General features: G+C 41.0%; 2 protein-coding genes and 1 long non-coding RNA gene across 6 annotated transcripts in view; 1 reads left to right on the top strand and 2 right to left on the bottom strand.

Annotated features, from left to right (window-relative positions):
* Nucleotides 1-562: 562 nt before the first annotated feature.
* On the bottom strand, nt 563-2,501 carry LIPT1 (lipoyltransferase 1). Of its 4 annotated transcripts, none has more exons than XM_052773942.1 (2): nt 2,137-2,501; nt 563-2,033 (listed from the first exon to the last, which is right to left on the bottom strand). In XM_052773942.1, the coding sequence occupies exon 2, from the start codon at nt 1,773-1,775 to the stop codon at nt 654-656; it is 1,122 nt and encodes a 373-aa protein (XP_052629902.1). In that variant the 5' UTR covers nt 1,776-2,033; nt 2,137-2,501; the 3' UTR covers nt 563-653. The 4 variants fall into 4 exon arrangements, with proteins under 4 accessions (XP_052629902.1, XP_052629903.1, XP_052629901.1 ...); XM_052773943.1 differs by having other exon boundaries at nt 2,208-2,501; XM_052773941.1 differs by having other exon boundaries at nt 2,275-2,501.
* Nucleotides 2,502-5,376: 2,875 nt separating this feature from the next.
* On the bottom strand, nt 5,377-7,130 carry LOC128135315 (uncharacterized). The gene is made up of 3 exons (XR_008233046.1): nt 7,012-7,130; nt 5,623-5,722; nt 5,377-5,479 (listed from the first exon to the last, which is right to left on the bottom strand). It is a non-coding gene; the product is annotated as an uncharacterized LOC128135315 (long non-coding RNA).
* A 480-nt stretch (nt 7,131-7,610) lies between these two features.
* Nucleotides 7,611-20,392, top strand: part of TSGA10 (testis specific 10) — a 34,372-nt gene continuing 21,590 nt past the window's right edge. The window contains exons 1-9 of the mRNA XM_052774080.1: nt 7,611-7,721; nt 9,894-10,103; nt 10,819-10,884; nt 12,289-12,489; nt 12,970-13,125; nt 13,472-13,645; nt 13,816-13,893; nt 16,485-16,636; nt 18,103-18,218. Coding sequence (XP_052630040.1) covers nt 12,463-12,489; nt 12,970-13,125; nt 13,472-13,645; nt 13,816-13,893; nt 16,485-16,636; nt 18,103-18,218 — 703 coding nt within the window. The 5' untranslated portion in view covers nt 7,611-7,721; nt 9,894-10,103; nt 10,819-10,884; nt 12,289-12,462. The remainder of the gene's footprint in view (nt 7,722-9,893; nt 10,104-10,818; nt 10,885-12,288; nt 12,490-12,969; nt 13,126-13,471; nt 13,646-13,815; nt 13,894-16,484; nt 16,637-18,102; nt 18,219-20,392) is intronic.

The raw sequence follows: 20,392 nt of genomic DNA, 5'->3' as shown, positions 1-20,392 counted from the left end.
AGTATTCCCACTTTTAGCCTAGATACCAGTACCTATGGCCGCAGTGACACCCAGCTTTGTGCCAGGCAATGCACGTGCAAAGGAGGCACATATGGCCCAGTTAGCCTCTCCTGCCCTCATCACATAACCCCCCACACTGAACTTCCTAATCCTTCCCCCACTTCTGCACATGCATGGACGAAAGCCCTAATCCAAGGTAGAACTGCTGGACTGGTTCACTACACATGGTCTTTGAGCTACTATCCACAAAGAGCGGGATGCAGGCTGGGGGATCCAGTGCAGCAGCACAGGGGCAGTTTTCCATCTACCCTACCCCGTCTGTGTCAGCCATTTGTACCTTCTCTGCTACAGAGCCAGTTTGGGATGCCACCACCATTTTCCCTGGTTTAAGCAGCGATGCTGTCTGTCAGCATGGAGCGATACAGGGCTGCGGCCTATCGCAGTGGCTTACATCCTACAGTTTGGGAACCGCGGGTGCAGGCAGTGTGAAATCTAATTGCTAGTAGGTAATATTAAACAAAAGCACAAGATTAAACAGTTTTAATGACTAATAAGAGAAAAATTCTGCTTGTAGAAATTAAAGTTTTAATTTTGTTTTCAATAAATCAAATAAAAAAGCAGCAGCAGTTTAACTTACATTTTCAAAATGCAAGTCACATTAACATTACCATATTCTCACATAGCAGGTTCCACCTGTTGTGCAACTCATCATCTTGTGGACACACTCTCAGTAACGTTGTCGCTAGCGTAGTGGTTTCATTTGGGCAAAACTTACTGCCAACAAGGCTCTTCACCAGTTCACTGCACAGTGCTGGTGGCAGCCACTGCTCTGGCAGATCAATGTTGCAGACTTCAATCCTCCCACGCTTTACATCCATATCTACTTTAACATCAAGAATAGAGTCTTTATAGACCATGTTAAAACAAGTGCTAACGCTGAACTTCGGTGTCTTTCCATACACCCATTCCCAGGTTTGTAGTTCCTTAGTTTTATTATTAATTCCAGGAAGCACAGTCTCATCAGCTGGATTTATTAAGGTGATGTGATGATCTATGTGGTGTTGTGTAGCATATTCTTCAGCAATGGCATCCAGGAGCACCTCACAAGTTAAACTAGGATCCTCTTCAAAGAGATTTTTCACTGAGGCAGGCACACTAGGAGTGGCATTGCTTTTTAGCCCTTTATAAGGACTTTTTAGCACAGAAGATAAAACAAACTTGTCTGCATTACAGAGTAAGGTACAGTGGTGATAAGCAGTTGTCCTTCCCAGCTTTGCAGCAGTACCTGAGATTTTGTATTGCCTATCTAGCAAGATGTCGTATCTGTCAGTGACATGTACATCTAACTGGGGGCGCAAGGCTTTCAGTGCCTTCACAACTAGTTTCAGGTTTTCCATTCGTTCATATTTTTTTCTGGTTGTAAAGAAAGTCAAATTGATATTGCCTAAGTCATGGTAAACTGTCCCTCCTCCACTTCTTCTCCTGGCTAGTTTTATACTTTTTTGCCTCAAGAGCCTGAGGTTGCATTCCTGCCAGGGGTTCTGATGTCTCCCTATTACCACAGCTGGGGAATTTCTCCAAAGGAAAAGGACCTGTCGGTTCTCTAAATTCACATGATCATGGATCCAGTCTTCCACAGCTAGATTTTGGTAAACATCATTAGAAATAGACTGGATAATGAGGCTTCCACTAGTTGTGCTTCTGAAGCCAGCTTTTGGAGTCCTGAGGATGCAGGATAGCTGAAGGCAGTTCTTCAGTGATGACTGGAGTACCATGTTTTTGATGACTGGACAGCAGATGGAAGGAATGCTTGATCTGGTAAAGCTGAACGCGGCACGTCCGCAACCTGCTGTTGTGACAGAAATGAAACGCTAGTGGCAGTGACGATGCAGTCACGCTCTTCCCAAAGCAGCCACGCTCCTGAACTGATGCGGGTTATGAGGCACGCTTCTCCTCCTGAAGCCAGTGATGCCGTTCAGCTCAATGTAACAGCTGGGGCTGTCAGAGTAGCTTCTCCTCACGGTCCCTGGTGCCTAAAAGACCAAAGGAAGAAATGAAATTAAACTGCGCATCTTCCCCTCACTCAATACAGTCCTGCTGATGCAATTTTACTTCGTGGATTTGGCTAAACTTAACCTGAGCGGTCCAGTTTATTAGTCGTTTTTCATTGGTCTGATAAGAAAAAACCGGCGCAGCAAGCTGACGACCTTGCTTGGTCAGTGCCAATCCAGCCAGGCGCAGGCCTTGCTGCCGTGGGGCCTGCGAGCGCCCTACCGAGAAGCGAGTCGAGGCGAGCCCCGCGCACTGACCGGAGCCGGTACCGCCCGCTACCGTCCCGCCGCCATTTCCCTCTCGGCTCAGGTCCTCCCTCCGCCACGGCGGCTCCCCTCGGCGGCCTCCCCTCACCGCGGGGCAGCCCGAGCGGCGGCAGGCCCCGCGCACCCCCCCGCCCAACGGCCGGTCCCGCGCGCGCCGGGCGCGCTCACGGCGGGACGGGGCGGCGCCCGTGGCACCGCCGGCCGCCCCTCCGGAGCGCCTTCCGCTTCCTGAGGTCAGGGCTGCGGGAGCCGGGGCGGGGGGGGGGGGGGGGGGGGGCTGCCCTGCGGTACGCGGGCGCCGGTGCGAAGCCGTGAAGGAGAAGGGGAGGGGGGCGGGAAATCCAGCGCCCCGCGGATGGCGGCGGGCGGGCGGGCTTCTGCTGCCCGGGCGAGAGCTGAGGGGAGCGGGTGGCGGCGCGCTTGGGTACCGCTTCTGACGCGGGGCAGTTGAGAAGGAGCGAGAACGACCTAGCCTGGCGAAACAAACAAGAAACCTTCTGTGGTAGGAGAGTGTAAATCGGTCAGTGGTACTGAAGGAAGTAGGCCGGTGCTGGTCCGTGCTGCCTCTGCCGACGCGGTAACTGCGACGCATCGGACGGATCGTGCCAACGACAGGCGGGTGCGCGGCCGATAAAGCGGGTGATTTGCTCGTGCAAGACCCGGCCGTGCAGTTGCTCGCCACGGGATGCTCTGGGTGCTGGAGGCTTTCGTGGGTTCAAAAGGAGACCGAACAAGTTAACACAAATGCACAGAGCCCCGTGAAACACATAGCAACTGTCCATGAAGATACAGAAACTGAATGTTGATAGCATAATTCATTAACAAGCTGGAAGTGATCAAAGACTAGATAATTAAAGTTGTATTGCACGCAGCAGATTGTCTTCAGATTTGCATTGATTTAAGCCATTCTTAAAGTCTGCCGGACCTTAGCTATAACTCTTCGAGAGCTATCATCTGTATTTAAGCTTACGCTGCAGGACAACGTTCAGAGCTAGTAGTTGAAGTTTTTATCCACGCTAGTATCTATATGGGCAAATGTGTGCTGTATATCTCTTGCTGGTGTATGTGTATTCCTAAAGGATTGCATGCTTTTACCTTCCGCCTTAATATTGGAGTCCTAAGACATGAAGGAATTGTAGAGAAAGAGGTTGGTAGAGGGGGTTGTGAGAATTTGCATAGGCTATTCCTCTTGAACAGTTACATGTAAATAATTTTTCTTCTTTCTAGTTCTAGGAATAAGTGGCTTAAGAAGAAATGCCAAGTTGATATTCAGATGAAACAGTGAAATTACTTGAGGAGGCAGTTTGGCTTTGGGTATGTAATTGAGCGTTCACCTATTTGCTTTACCAATAAAGAAAACCGTTGATATGACCTGAATTGCCTTTACCTTCTAACTGAAGAAACAGTACTAGAACAGCTATATTCCCTGAAAGGTGAAGGACAAAAGAAGGTGGATAAGGGTGAAAGACTTCCGAGATGAAAGATGCGGGCTTGCGGTGGTTTCCTACTGAAGAACTGGATCATTAAGAGCAAGACAGTTCCTTACCAAACTCTCGAAGGAGATGTGTGGGTGTGGTAGGGCAAGCAAAAAGTAAGAAACCATCACCACGTGTCCTGGTGGTGCTTAGCTGGAGAAACAGACTCTTAAAAGAAGCCTGACGTGGTGTGTGCCCCAGCACGTGGCATGTTTTATTATCACATTAAAAAAAGAAAAAAGTTGGGAATTATTTTAAGCAGTTTGAAATGGGCATAACTTGTTGCTAAATTAGACTGGTGATAACTTTTCACTGGGGTGAACTGTTCTGTAATGCATAGGGTGAAAAGCATGCAGACTTTGATTGACCATAGAAACGTGCTGATTTAGTGTTCTAAATATTGGAAAATCAACTTCTGAGGCAGTTGGCAAAATGCAAAAGTGAACCTGGGCACTAACGCTGGTCAGAGGAAGTGAAATGCATCTTGTGGGACTTCTGTTGTTACTAAAAAACAAACAAAATGTGGGACCGTTTGTTTCCATTTTGGCACTTGACTCGGAAATTTGCAATGTGTCATTTTGCCACAGGGTGTCACTAAAAACATACTGTGAGCTGTTACGCTCCAGTGTTTCTCTAGTTGAAAACTGTCGGCCTAACCAAGGCAGCTCGTTCTCTTAATTAGAACCAGAATTTGCTAAAAAATGTGAAGTGTGCAGAATACTAGGTGGACAGGTAAAAATGTCATGGGTCTGTTTCTGATATGCTGAAGGATAGAACACACGTGCAACAGTAAACACCTTTCCTGAAAAGTGGCTATTGTTGAAGACAAACCCAGCAAGATAATTAGAAATATTCTGGTAATAAGCAAAAAGTATGAATTTATAGATACACACCGTGATTTATTTATCTCCTCATTCAGTCAGTGAGGAAGGAAACTGCAAGATTTGGAGGGTGAGGTTAATATAAGAGAGGTAGTGCAAAACTATACTAATGCCATCTTCTGTGTGGACCTAAATAACCACCTTTCTGGATTGGGCTTCTAAAATTTCTTTTGTCTCAACTACTATCGTATAAATCACATACCTGCAAAATACAGCAATTATTATTTTTGCTTTTGAAAACAATCCTGTGTATGATTTTCGCTCTTTCTTTGATCAACAAAGCTTTGTGTGGTACACAAAAAGAAAAGCAACTGCTCTGCACAACATTAACCAGCATTAACATATAAGAGAGAACTCACCATATGTCACTCAGAGAAAACCATACACATACAGAACAAAACCAAATAAAAACATATAATTTCACTCCTAAAATGAATTTTCATGAAGAATAATTTTGGTAAAGTTATAAAAACCTGAAATGCTCTTTTCACATCCCTTTTGGAGATAAACATGATAATGCAGAGTCTTCTCTGATGATTTCCACCATACAAAAATCAGAAAGTAAGACTTACAAGAAATCCAGGATGGGGAGAGGAAGAGAAAGACTTGTTTCTTGTGCTCTCTTTCTGGAAGTTAACATCTTCCAATTTCTTCTCTGGTTTTGGGTGGGGATCATATTTGAGAGGTATTGCTCACTCCTCCAAAAAGGTGAGCTCTATCCATGAGTGCTTAATAGTGGCAGCTTGCCAAAAAACCTTCTCATTCACCCAGCACTGTCTCCAGAATATAAAATCTGTGCCAGTGCCTAGCAGGGAAGAGAGTACATTTTCTTTGGTTTCTCAGGCTTGACTTTGGGACTACCTAAAGCAGCCTCTTTCAAAGACTGTTTATATCCGTGCCAGATGTGAGCCGGCAATAGGAGTCAGAGGATTCAAACAGCCTCCTTACCCTTTTCACATCGCTTTCTTCAAAGGCACCAGTCTTCTCGTCCCTGTCTGTGCTATTCCAAGAAGAGATGTGCAGCTAGAGGTGCTGTAAATAAGAACTCCTATCTCAGGGTATAAGAAAACATAAGACAACATTTCTCTCATATGTTTTTGTTAGTGGAAGAAAGAAAAGCATAATTAGCCTTATAATACCTTGACGTTTTAACTTTACAATGTTTGTAAACCAGTTAATATGTTAGTCCTAGCATTAAAAAACAGGAATGAGTTCAGACTGGGGTTTATTGTATGTGCAAAGCTAATGCCTGACACTGTAAAGAAACAAGTGTAATGTTAAAGGTAATATTTATTCTGGACAATACAACTGGCACATATATCTTACGTATGTAAAATAGATGGGTTTTGGATAGAAGATAAGGTTTAATTAAAGGAAGGCTATTTTCACAAGATGAAGTCTTTCTTATCTAACACTTGTTCTTGTCAAGCCAGAGAGATTGTATGGCAATTGCTGGAGTTTTAATCTGTAAAAGTGTCTCCTTGGATATTAGTTTCTGAAGGAGATGAACCTAATTAGAGGTTCAGCTCAGCTCCCTGAGCTCACTGTCTGTCCCGGCTGATCAGCTGTGGCAGTTTTAGAGTGAATACCCATCTTCCCTCCTGGAGCTGGACTGACAAGGCATGGCTGCTTGGCTTTGTCTCTGAAATCTTCTGACCTGTAAGCATTGCATGCTGCCTTTCTCTGAGGCTTTCGGATTAATCAGGGGTAAGGCCTATGCTGCATGTGTGCAGATAGGCCCAGGGAGGTTTGAATTAAAGGTAGTTAAAGGTGCTTTAAAACCAAAGAATTCCACTCAAACGAACAATAGAAGGTATTGCATATGTTGCAGTATGCTGGTCTGCGACATTGACCCCCCTCCCTGTCTCCATCCCCAAATAACTATGAAGAATTGAACTATTATTTGAGGAAGTCATCTTTTTATCTGTCGAGGTCTGGAGAGAACATTTATGTCACTTCAGGAGAGGCTTGGCTTAGCTCCCCCCCCCCACCAACAAAAAAGCCATTCAAAAAGAAATAGCAAGCGGTCACTCAATATTCATTTGTACTTAAACCAAAAAAGAAATATGAGCACCTTTTCTTGACTTTAGTAATGTTTTTTGAGGAACTATGCTACAAGTCATAAGCCTGATATCTGAAAGTTTAATTTTCATAGGTAAGAGTTACTCAAAAACCTCCCAAGATGAAACCAAGTAGAGAAATAATTACAATTTCTATGAAGGCAGTGCTCATAAATATTTATATCAGAATTAATGGAAAAAGGGTTTTACTGATAATTTTGTACAAGACTTTACAGTGCATCGTATTTTTTTACGATTTTTTAGGATTATTTCTAACCTCTCATTTGCTTTTGCCTCTAGCATTTCAGTCATACACACCTGTAAGGACAACAGGTATTATGATCATCTCGGAAAGCAAGGTTGAAGAGAATAAAAGTGCAGGCACCGTGCGCTCGCTACGCAGAGCCGCTTAGGTAAGCTGTTGCGCTGGTACAGTGCCCCGGGTGGGTACGTCCGTCACTGCTGCCTGGCCCCCGTCCTGCAGGACTCCCTGCCCAAGGAACTGGAACCGCCTCGCGGGGAAGGGCAGGACGGTGAGAACGTAAAGGATATGGATAGCTTTTCCTTCGCGGGGCGAGCCGGAGTCGGGGTTTCCACGGGCTCTTCACAACCATCCAGACTAGCCAAGGCTTTCACTCAGCCACCTGGAAGAAGGTGAACCGCCTGAGCCGCGCTCCCGCTGCGGAGAGCGTCGGCCCACTGCGGCCGCCGGCAGGCGAGGAGATGGCCGCTGGCGCGGAGACCCGCGGCTGTCCCCAGCGCTGAGGAGAAAGCCCTCAGAGACGTGGGGGCGCGCCCCGGGCAGGCGAACGACCGCGCACGGCCGGCCCTTCCCGCCGCCGCCGGCCCCCTCGGCAGGCTGAGAGGGGCGGCTGAGGGGGCGAGGCCGCCCGCCGGCCGTTGCCAGGCGCCCGGGGAACGCGGCGGGCGCCCGCCCGCGCGGGGAGCTCGCCGTTGGGCCGGGGCGGAGAGCGGGCGCGGCGGCGGGTGAGTGCGCGGGACGGGCGGCGGGGCGGGCGGCAGGTGCCTCACCTGGCCCCGGCAGCCGCCATGAGCGGCCGGCGCTCCCCAGGGCGCCGGAGGGGGAGAGCGGAGAGTCGCCCCAAGGTAGAGACCGGCGGGACTCGCCTGGGTGCCGTGCCCCGCCCCGGGGAGGGGGTGGGGGGTGCGGAGGGGGTGCGGGCCTTTCGGGTAGTGGTGCTGCGTACGCTGTGGAGAACAAGGAGGAAAGGTGCGTCTTAAACGGCTAACCACTGAAATTAGTTGGAACTCAAAACCAGTTTTGAGGACTTAATCTGTCCCGAAGGTTTAACTCTGAATTCTTTTGGTCCTGCTGCAAGGCCTGCTGCCAGTGTCTTAGTGCTGGGTCAAGCTCAGGGTGGTCTTGGTGTGAAGTTTCATCCCGGTTGCAAGGGGTTTGCATTATCGCAGTTCAGATGATGGTGGTGAAACGCGTCAACAGCAGTACTTAAATCTTACCGCTTGTAGTGGTTTCAGCCCAGCCGGTAACAAAGCACCACGCATATGGCTATTGGTATTTTTTGATAGTGGGTTTTGGGTTTTGAGTCTATAAAGCTGTAAGTGGTCGGTAATTTTGTCTGCTTAGGGACAGCTTTCACTGTATAGCATTGTGAGCACAATTGTAATTAGTTAAGGTGCTTGAATTATAATTCATGTCTGTATAAAGAGGAGTAAATTGCTAAAATGGTATATTCCCTGAAGAACCCTTAATTTTTGTAGTCTAAATACAGTATCTCTGAGTGCTTGCCAGAGCTTTCTTGGTTATCTAAGAGAAGATGAGAGGGGAGAATCATAGAATCGTTTAGGTTGGAAAAGACCCTTAAGATATGATACAGGTTGGCCATATGGAGCAACAAAACCGCTTTTGGTCTGGTCAGTTGCTTGAGGGTGTAAATGTGACTCAGATTTCAGTTTTGTTATTTTAAGTGTTGTTTGTACATTCAGATGCAGAGTAGGATTTAGCCTCCCTGCCCTTCATTAGCACTCCTATTCCCGCTGGCTAAAGCATCGTTGTAAACATCGTTGTAAACTTCCGCCAGTAATAGCAGAGCTGTATTCTCCCCAGATTTTATAACTTAATAAAACTGCAGGAATCCCAAAACACAGATGTACAGATGCTGTCTCTATTGCCCTTTGTGGATGCTTTTCCACTCAACCAATCCATAATTATCACATTTTCAGGTTTGTAACTGTGCTTTGTTATTAATTCAGTAGCATTAGCTGGATCAGTGGCAAAATTAACTACCACTGAATGTCACAGGACAGAGACCACCCAGAAGGCTTTTTTTCACAAAGCATCTTTCACGTCTTCCTAAATAATTCAGAATATATTTTTGTGCACTATTAGCAGTACCTGAAGAAAACTCTGACTACTAGAATCAAGTGAACCTCATAGAATTCAGTATTCAGCGATGCTGATTTCTCGTGCATTACAGGATCAGCCTGTGCAAGCAATGGAGTTTCTGCATTGCATTGTATCCATATCTTGATTATGCTGGGATTTTAGAAATCTGAGGACTCAGAAAATTGGAAAGCTTTATGAGGCAGTAATGCTCCCATAGACTGAGATGTTAAAATAAGTTGATAGTGCCAAAATGGTTAGCAACTTATGGTTTCTTACAAAAAGGCCATATAATATTTTTTTAAAAAGACAATATTGTTTCAGGAAAAGTATTAATCTTACATTGATTAATTGATGAATTAGTATTAATACTTGATGTGCTACATTTCTGCTGGCCTTTGTGAAGTATGTGTGAAGGATATGGGCCCAACTCAAAGAGGATGATTGAAGGGCATTCCTAAGATCTAACAGAACCATTGTGAGCAAGGCTGTTGGAAACTTGAGACCAGGCCTGGAGAGACATTTCCTCTCACAGTGCTATGGGAGAATAACTGTAATGGCAGCCCAGCTTGAGGCAGTTTTTAGCATAAACGTTAAGGATCAGATTCTCTACTGTCCAGAACACTTCAAAATTAATTTGTTCAGAATGGTGCTAGTAGTGTGCATATTCTTCCTTGGTGAATAATGTATACTGATTTTTTTGTTGTCGTTAAGCATAAATTACTTCTTATTATTAAATACTCCCTGCAGATCCTTGAAGATGAAGTAAAATACTTTCTTCCTCCTTGTCCTTACAGACTGAAGATCTGAAGAAGATAAACCATGAGCTAAGGCAACATGTCATACAACTTCTTGATAAGAAGCAGGTGGTGGAAAGTCAAGTGGATAGGTTCACCTGTAAAAAAGATCATCTGTGTAAAGAACTGGCTGTAAATGGCAAACTGTCTGAGCAGCTGGAGAAAGAATTGCTATTCAATACTGCTGATAAGGAGCTTGAGGAAGCAAAGGTATCTATTTATTAGAATTAATACTGTCCAGTGATATTTTAATGTTGGTTGCTAATATTATGGGGAACTGTTTTGGTTTGTTACCTTTTGGGCTGAATATCTAGCTTTCATCTCTGCTTTGAAGTATATTTGCTGGGATGAAGGAGGAGTAGGTTCTGGCCAGTGTGGTATTTTTCAGGTGTGGATGGTTCAAGGATTAAAATCATGCTTGCAGTTGGAAAGAATGTAATTTCAGTGAAAACTGCTTTTGATTTCACAGGATAATGGAAAATTGCATTCTATGCACATGCAATTATGTAATTTAGTAGTAGTAGCCAGATGGGAGAAAGCATATTCTTTGTTTGCCATTAGTGTAACTACATACTTATTTCTTTAGCCCATAGGTATAGTCAAACTGTCCCTGTTTTCAAAAGTTCCTCCATAAGACAGTTCTAGGAAAACATACCCCATACTTCCTTTTTCATTCACTCATCTGAGAGTAACTCAACTGTTAATGTTTTTCCTAATCCTGGACTGCATCTGAAGATAAAACTTTTAACTGATTCCCTTCTAGATTGAGTTTATTGTTACTAAATAGTATGTTTTCAGCCTACTCAAACTAGAAAACATGTACAAAATGCTTCTTTGGACTAGAACAGTTGAGCTAAAATGCTGGATTTGCACTAATGATTATACAAAACTAATGCATCTCTTGCTCTCAATTTTTTTATGGTAGATTCAAATTCGACACCAGCAGAACAAGATAAAGAAGCTGGAACATACGGTGAAAACACTAAAATCTGTGAGTTAAACATGTATCCTTAATATATATGTAGCTATGAAATCAGGTCATTTCCATATGAAATTAATATTTGTACAAGTGAATTTCACTTGCTTTGTTTTCACGGAATGACAGGCAAGTTATAGAATGGATAAACATATCTGTTTTCATTTGTAGTTCTCTGTCTCTAGGTGGATGGGAATCTGTTTCTGTTTTGCAACTAGCCTGTAATGATTTTGCTTTTGAGAATCTTAATTTTTTTACAAAATTGCATGTAACTGTTTTGAATACCTTATAAATCACTTGCAAAACAGAAAGAAGTAAGATTTTTTATTTAAAATTTTTATCTTAATATTCCATCTTCCTTAAGGTGTAATGATACTGTTGGAACATTTCGAACTGTATACAATGATGTAATTTTAGAAATATTTGCCAGTGGTAAATGTAACTTAAATTAACATTTGAATTTATTAAGTGGACTCATTAATTTGCTTCCAGTATAAATTGATAGGGAATTTTTTTTTTATGTGTTCAAGATAATAATTTCTTGCTGTAACTAAAAGATTTGTCTCAAATTTCAGGGGGGGTGGGACGGGTTGTTTTTTTTTTCTTTCCTGTATAAAATATTTGACCTTATGCCACAATCCTGCAAAGAACCCCCTCTGGAAAAAAGACACTCTGACCATGTAGAGCTTATTGCTCAATTACCCTGGAAAGATTTCGATCCTTCAGCCAGAAAGCTTGGGATTTGAGAGCTAGATTCACTGAGAGATTTAGGTGATTAATTTATAACTTTTCAGGGATTTAAAGACCTACTTCTGCATGTGTCTTAAAAATAATAAATTTGCAGAGTTTAGTATTCCTTAGGTGCTTAAGCTTTTATGAGTCCAGGTATTTCCAACAGATAGATTGTAACAGAGAGGGATTTGGTGTGCAATTTTGAACTTTGGAATTGTTGTTGTTTGGAATCTGTTTTAGGCCCCTGCATGGCTTCCTGAATTTCAGCTATACTTATTTGCACATTACTTTATTTCCATTTCAGAAATTCACCTTTCATGTATCTTAAGCAAGCATAGTGGCCTAATTTCTTTCATATCTAAAAATTCATTAGATATTCCAATACAAATCTACTTAATTGTCCTCCTTAGTTTTGAACTGATATATTCCAAGTTAATTAACATTTAGCTTTTATGTCCTTTTTTATCCTGTTAGAGTCCTTTTAGAAGGACATTCAGATGTATTCTGCAATATAACAAAAAAGAGACATTCAGAAGTTACTTTAAAATACTAAATGGGTATTTATTTTAATTAGATATCTGCTTCATTTTCATTTTGAAGAGTATGTTTATCCATTTTACACTGAAGTATCATTCATTACAAACGTTTTATTTCATTGAATGAATTCTCTCATATTTGCACATGCAGATCATTTTACAAACAGAAGCTGAAATAAAGCAAGGGAGGTCACCTTCAAGGCTTGATACCTTTATTAAGACATTGGAAGAGGACAAAGATTACTATAAATGTGAGGCTGAGAATTTGTTGAAGGTATTTCGAAACGCGTTTTCAAGTCCTAAGCGAACCTCTACTTGTGGCAGCATGTCAAAAAAATTTTCAACCATCCAGGTGAGCTTGAGAAAACACTTTGGAAGAGGAGGAATGCATTTTTTAGAATGTTGGTTTATCTTATGCTAAACTACCAAAGCCATAATTACCAGGAAGAAAACCTAACTGATTATAAATGGAAGGATGCATAAGATGGGAATGGGCCACTAATGTGAACTTAACTGCTGCTTTACACTGCATGCATATATATCACTTTAAATAGTTACTGACAACTGCTTACATTTTATGTAATTATTAACATGATTGTCAGTACCATTTGTGATAGACGTTTGCTGCTCAAAATAAATGTGTATTTTAGAAAATGGTATGTGTATCTGGTCTCTAATACTAAGAAATATATATGTACAGTCTTGACTATCTAGAGGTTACTAGGTTGAAGGCTTATTAAATCTTTCATAGAAATTTCCAAACCAGATATAATAAGAAAGCGTATCAAGTTTTATTTCTCTACTTTAACATTATATCACCTTATTCTTTAAGGGAGTGAGTTCTGATCCAGAAGTTTTGAAAATACTGAGAGAACGTGAAGAACTTAAGTCAGCGCTGAAAAAATATCAGCGCCATGTGGCAGAAATTCAGGGTAACTTCAAGGTTTTAACAGCTGAGAGAGACAAAATTGTCAATCTTTATGAACAGGTAATTTTATTTGTATGATTAATTAAAATAACTTAAGGTGATGTGCAAAAAAAATCCTATCTTTGTTTTTGTGTGAAAAAGGAAAAAAAATGCAAAGCATTTGTTTAAAAAATAGAAAAAAAGTTATGGAAATTCTGTGATTTGAATCTGTTGGTTAAATACAAGTCTGTAAGTGCTGTCCTGAGTTAAGAATGCTTTCCTGCATTGAGGAATATATGCACAAATCATTACTTCATCTTTGATATTACACAGTTTCTGGGATGCTCTGCGTTACTAGCCATATGCCATAGTGATACATTACATTGTCTATTCCATATTTCTGTTATGCTGCTGTTTTTAAAAACAGGCACAGAAAGAGATTTCCCGACTTCGTCAGGAAGTTATCAAATGCCCCAGGACTCCTAAAAGTACTGTGACAGCTCAAGCTCTGTTAAGACATGTGGAGATAGAAAGGGATACAGCACTGTCAGATTTCCGAAGGATGACTACAGAACGTGATAGCCTCAGGGAGCAGTTAAAGGTTTGATTCTGCCCGCCCCCCCCCAGGTTATTTTAACATGAAAACTGCTTAGTAGTCTAATTAAAGTTGCTGAAGATTTCTATTCTAATCCTGAGAGTTAATGGCATTACATGTCTGTGGTGAGTTCAGATGTGCTCTATATGTGATTTTGTTGTTGTTGTTTGATACAGATTTCCCAAGAGACTGCATTTAATGAAAAGGCTCATTTGGAACAGAGAATTGAAGAGCTAGAAACGACTATTCAAAATGTAAGGGAAAAAATTATTTATGGAGTTGTAAATGTAATACAGGTGATGTTCATGGTTAACCCTGCAGGACCAACCTGACCGCTTTCTATCAGGAAACAACAGGCTGAGAGCAGTGGATGTTATTTACCAATATTGTAGCAAGGCTTTTGGCACTGTTACCCAGTGTTCTTGTATCCAGGTTAGGATGTTATGGTCTGGATGCGTGGGCAGCTAGATGGGGTAAAATTTGATTGGATGGTCAGTCTTACCAGGTAGCAGTTAGTTTGGTCTGGGGACTGTTAACATGGAGCACCGCAGGGGTTTGTTCTGAGGCCTGTCCTGTTTAACATCTTTATCAGTGACCTGAAGGAGGCAACAGAATGCGTGCTCATAAAGTTTGCAGATGACACCAGATTAGGGAAAGCTGTTGATATACTCAATAGCAGGGCTGTCATCCATAGGCACCAAGACAGGTAGGAAGAATGGACAACAGGAACCTTATGAAGACCAACAGGGATGAATGCCAAGTTCTGAATTTGGGAAGAAGAGTCACTGGCACCAATACAGGTTGGGGACCAATGAGTTTGGGAGCAGCTCTGCTGAAAATTCAGGCCCTGGAGGCCTTGGTGTACAGCAAGCTGTACATGAGCCAGCAGTATGCTATGGTGGCAAAGAAGGCCAAGAGGGTACTAGGCTGTGTGAACAAGACACAGCCAGTAGCTCAAGGGAAGCGATTGTCCCCCTTTGCTGAGCACTCATTAGACCACATCTGGAATACACCACATCCAGTTTTGTCACCATGGTACAAGAAACACATTGCCAAACTGGAGTGAGTTTAATGGAGGACTCCCACGATACTTGGGGCTGGAACACTTTCCGTATGAGAGGAGACTGGTGGAACTGGGCTTGTTCCACCCTGAGTAGAGGTGGTTTAAGGGGGATGTAAGTCCTACCTGCCAGTACTCATCAAGAAGTCAGAAACAGGCCTTTCATAGCAGTGCATGGTGGAAGGATGAGCAACATTGGGCATCAGTTGAAACAAGAAGGGTTCAGGCTGAATACAAGAAAATACTTCTTTCCCATGAGGACAGTTGAGCAGTCCCCAGCCTTGGAGATTTTCAAGACCTGACTGGACAAAGCCCCGAGCAACCTGACCTCAGAGCTGGCCCTGCTTAGAGCAGGAGTTTAGACTAGAGACCGCCTGGAGTCCATTCCAGTGTGAATTATCTTATGAATCTATATTGTTAAGACCTGATGCTCCAAAACCAAATGTTACTGTACTGTTCTGGCAAGTCCTGTTTAATATGGTTTAAGTAACTTGTATGTGCAATTGTTTGCTAACATATGGCACTAAAATAGAAAATGAAAACATTAATACAATGAATATAAATCTTAAGTATATTTACAGTCTTGTTAGAACTTGATTTTTAAATAGATTAACATTGATTTCTGTAGTGTATCTTTCTTCTAGATCTTATGGTTATAAATTCTGGTTCATTTTCTTTTTCCCCTTCAGCCTCTTAAATCCTACCAAGTTTATAAGTATAGTTCCAAGGATTATAATATTAAACTGAGTTCATCTGTGATGAAGAATACACTGTAGGCTTAAATAGCTCTCCGTACTCTGAGTAGTAAATTAGCTTTAATCACACGCTTGACATATGATGTATAGTGAATATTGGGTATAGTCCTGTTTTAGGTACATCATCTTATTTCTTCAGTTCATTTGGTACCCTTTGAGGGCGATACATCAATATGAAATTTTTGGCACTAGTATTGAAGAAGTTACTGTGTACCAGAGGCTTATGGACTTGCTCTTTAGATGTCTGATCTTTGATTATAGTAACACAGAAATTAGTACTGAAAGAATCAGTAAATGAGGAGAGGGATGAGGTGAGAATTTTTTACCTTGAAAGAGCTGTTTCAAATAATTTATAAAGGACAGTTCTTTGAATGTTACGTGTAAGCATTTTAACAAAGAAACGCATCTTTCTTTAAACTGGAGATTTCAAACTAGCTTTGCTGGAGTCTGTGCAAGAGGTTTTGGACCTGTTCTTTGTTCTATGTACAGAAGGTACCTAGAGGTAAAGGCCTTGTGGTGGTTACTTGGTCATATAGTGCTTTATGCAAGTGTTTCACAGTGATTTCTCTATCCAGTTATCGGCATAGCTATATAACTTAGTAGAGGCCTAAAGCCGTCATTTGTAGTGTTGTATCCTGAACTGGGGTTTCTCCCTTCATAGGCTCATAGTGATGTCTTCTGTTATGTTATTTTGCACTGCAAACTTCTAATGTTGATCAATGCCAAACACTTTTGCCCTTGGGCATAATTACCAACCTAAAATTTACATTAATAAATCAAAATATTCCCAGAGATCTGAAAGACAGGAAATTGATGGTTGTCCTTCAAAGGAAGTGAAAAATCACATTTCAGCTCTTTGCCAACTACCGTCAGTAGACTTGGAGTCAGGCCCTGAGTAAATGAGATACTTGGACATTTCTTCAGTAAAAGATTTGTGCTAAAAACAGAGTTGAATTTGAATTAATAGGAGAAATTCTATGTATAAATTAGCTTTTTTTTTTTGGCTTTTAATGTTTAATTATATTTATAGTTAGGTAGTGAACAGTTAGAACAGATGTCCGAAGTGGCACTAATGAAAGACACCATTGATTCTCTGGAAACTGAGATGAAAAGATTGGCAAGAAGAGCACTGGACTCTGAAACTGAGCTGAGCCGACAGGAAGCTGAATATGTTTCACTTAGGTAAGTAAAAGTATATAATTGCATTAGTTTGACGAGAAACGTCAGCCTATATTCATTGGTTTTCATAACTGTTATATAGCTCAAAGGCAAAGGAGTTTATAATAGTTGTTCTTATGAGTCATCCTTCTTTTTGGAACGAAATTGTTTTCCTCATTGCTTATTTGTATGTAAATGTTCTTGGCTTGTTGATATTATGATATGCTGAAGACCATCTTCAGTGAAAAAGTAAAATTCACTCTGACTTAGAGTTAGGAGCTTTCTATTAGAGGCTGCAGGGATTGATGTTTTTTGGTAAATTGCATATGAATTAAATTTTTTTTTTTTTTCATTTTTTTGTTGTTGCTTTTATAGAGGCAAGCAGACACACATAAACTAATGAGTGTCACGTGTAGTTAGTTTCAAACATCCTTTTCTTAGTCTTGGAGCTTTTTCATGAGAGGAAATAAAACTGAAGCCTTGCGTAGGGTTTATGGCCTGCTGCTCAACTGGAGTTGTTAACCATGTTCAGAAGTATGTAGTGGGACTAGGCTCAATCAAAGCCTTTAGGGAATAAAGCATAGGTCAGTGAGTGCAAGATACAAAAGGATAATTTACTGACTGGAAGTAAAGATCAATCACGTGTGAAGTTTGTGTGGAGAGATACGAAGGACTAGATCACAGACTGAACTAGGCTACAGAGTGAACAGACTGCAAGAGAAGATACTGGGACTATTTCCTCTTGTGTTTCCTTAAATACAATTCAGTTAGGCAAACACTATCCTACACCTGTGTGTCCTTACAAGTGACTGGTGTACTTGACACATGGGTGTTGTAGCTTTTTTGTTGGATTTTGATTGGTGGGAATGCTGGATACTAGCGTGCAGTGTTGTGCTGGCCCACAATACCTTTCTAAGGATACTGTGATTTCTAACATAACATGAACTCCTTTGCAAAATCCAGTCCTGAGTTATTGCTGCTTTATAATAAATTGTCAGATTTATGAATACTGTAAAAATTGAGTTGTTGAAGATTAGTTGCTGCTACTGAAGTATCTTTTTCTTTTCCCCCTCAAAACAGACTGATACTTCTCGTCAGTTTCTTCAACAGTTTGAGAATCATTAATATTGCTACATGATTTGAACGTGTTAATATTACTACATTGAATTGACTTGGGTATAACTTGAAATAGGTCAGGCATTCCAATATATGTCCCAAGTGATGATTTATATTTTAATAATTTTTGAGAAGTTTTTATGTCCACCTGTTATAAAGAATTTTTCTTACTTTTCTGTGATTCTTTACAGGAGTACTCAGACTTTAATATCCAGAGATTAAAGTTAACATCAATAAAATATCCCAAATAGTCTAAAATATACAGAAGAATCTCACTTTTTCCTAACTTCTGCAATTTTAGTGACACTTCAAAAAGGAAAAAAATTAATATATAAACATCTGAATTCTCCTGTTTAATGCTTCTGCTTTTCCAGTTTATTGAATGAAAAGACAGAACAGAGTCTTTCAGAGACTCAGCGAAGCCTTGTTAAGAAAAAATATGAAATGCAACTTGCCCAAGAGAAAATTATGCTTTTGGATGAAAAAATTGGTGAGTGACAGATACCATTTTTTTAATAAAATTCAGTAGGCTAATTGTTAATGCTTTTTTCTTTTTTTTCCTTATGGGTTGAAAAAAAGTGTTGAATGCAAATAAACATACTTTTGACAGTTTTAACATTTCAAGTACAAAACATTTGTTTTCATTCATTACTGGAAGGTTTTTGCATTTTAAAATTATGTAATAAAGCTCTTGCAAGTAAGTTTCAGTGACAACACATACTGTCAGCTGAACAAGGTGCGTTGGTAGCAATGTGCAGTGTCTGAGCGTATCAGTTATATTTATGATCCTCTAAGGTGGTGGTAGCACCTCTCAGCACCATAAGATGATGATGATGGAATCAGGAAAACATCCTTTATAGTATATATCCTATACTGTGTGTTGCACCTTTTTTATATTACGGAAGTAAAGGAGGTGAATGCAGGAGTATTCCTGTAGTGCCAAGGAATATGTTCTCAATTCCAAAGTTACAACTGTATTATTTCTATAGATGCAGTTGGACATCTGTTCTCAAATGCAGTGCTGAATTTGTGAAGGGAGAATAAAGCTAACCTATAACTAATTACATTTAACATTAGAGCTGACTAATGCTATTAAAATACCTTGTTTTCTGTTAATTACAAATTTCAAACTCCAGTTATTTGGATTTAAATATTTCATTTGAGGTGAACATTTCATTCAAATGAATAAGCATTTCATTCAAAGTGAACTTAATCTTTTTTAATGTTTTGGCTAAGGTGTTTAAGCCACTCCTGAGAACGCTAGAGAAAAAGATGTTTTGTCCACATTTAAAACAAAATATGTGGATTTTAAAGTCCTATACTCCTGGTACAGTAAAGTAGGGACTTAATGTTTGATAGGCACGTCAGCCTATGTGTTGTTGCATGCTTTTGGTCATTCCCAGGAAATGTGTCCGAATTAAGTGTATTTTAAGCCTAAAAAAAAAAAAATTTAAAAATCAGTTCATTAAAGCTGAATAGAGACTTCAGAATTTGGCATATGAGGTCTCATATAATCTGACTGAAGCATGTTCCAATCTAGATTCATTAGCATTTTTCATTACTGTGAGGCAAGTCCAGGCAAAGAAACTTGACATTAATGGAGACTGTCTGTATTGTGCTATTATCCTGTGACCACAGGGATAACAGTGGAAGATGGTGAAGGAGAGGAACCACAATGTAGGTGTGGGGAGAGGATGTACTGAGAGAAGAAAGTTGAGAGGTTTTAACCACAGGATCAATAAGGAGAGGATACTGAGATTACAATTTGGATGAGGCAGCATAATCCTAGTGAAATAGGTAGGAGAGGTAAAGTTAATAAAGACCCAGGAGACAAGTGAAGAATAGGAATATTGGCTGGATAAGAATTTGCAATGAGGAGGATTGGTTGTCAGAGGAGACTGTGTGAAACAGTGAGATTGGGAGTCAGTGAATGGAGAAACAGAGTGTGGATGTGGTACCAGGGAAAGCTGGAGCAATGCAAGAAATCAGAGTCTGAAAATTAGTAAAGTGAGGGGAGAGAGTGAAGAAGTATCAGAGACATCCAGTGAGAAGAGCTAGTATGAAGTGGTTAAAGAGACTGGAAAGATCCTCAAAATTGGATGAGTAGTTTGGAGATTGTGGGTAGGAGTTGGAGCTATTGGACACGCACCGTGACTAGAACCTGTGAGCAACTATACACACAGAATATTTAGGACTTGGACAGTAATGCTGAAAGCAGGAGAAAGATTGGAAGTAAAAGGAGGTTGAGATGGAAAATGTGGATTTAGGAGTTTAGTATTAGTAGGGAAGGAGTCTAGGATGAGAAACCTTAAGACTTGGGGCTGACCAAAGTGAAGAGAAGGGATAAGCAGCTAATGGTATCTTCTTGGAGAGGTAGAATTGGAGAAGATGGAAGAAAAGTGTGTGTGTCCACTGGAGAACCTTTTCCCTTTTTGGAGTCCAGAACGGAACTAGGGATTTCCAAGTCTTGTGTTACCTTCTCTTGTCAGCAAAATAATGTACACTTGGCAAAGTGTCTCTTTTCCAGTGCTTGTCTGCAGAGAGAACAGCAGTATAGTCCCCCAATGGTTTGTCTTTTATGTCATGTGATGTGACACATGATGGGAATCCAAATGGTGGTTTTTGTTTTTCACACAAGTTAAGTAACTTATTTCAGAGACAAAC

Source organism: Harpia harpyja, chromosome 22 (assembly GCF_026419915.1).
Source record: "Harpia harpyja isolate bHarHar1 chromosome 22, bHarHar1 primary haplotype, whole genome shotgun sequence".
NCBI lineage: Eukaryota > Metazoa > Chordata > Aves > Accipitriformes > Accipitridae > Harpia > Harpia harpyja.
This window is presented reverse-complemented; position numbering and strand designations above follow the sequence as displayed.

Coding starts and splice junctions, on each gene's coding strand:
- LIPT1 (XM_052773942.1), bottom strand. CDS start 1,775: ATGGTACTCCAGTCATCACTGAAGAACTGCCTTCAGCTATCCTGCATC.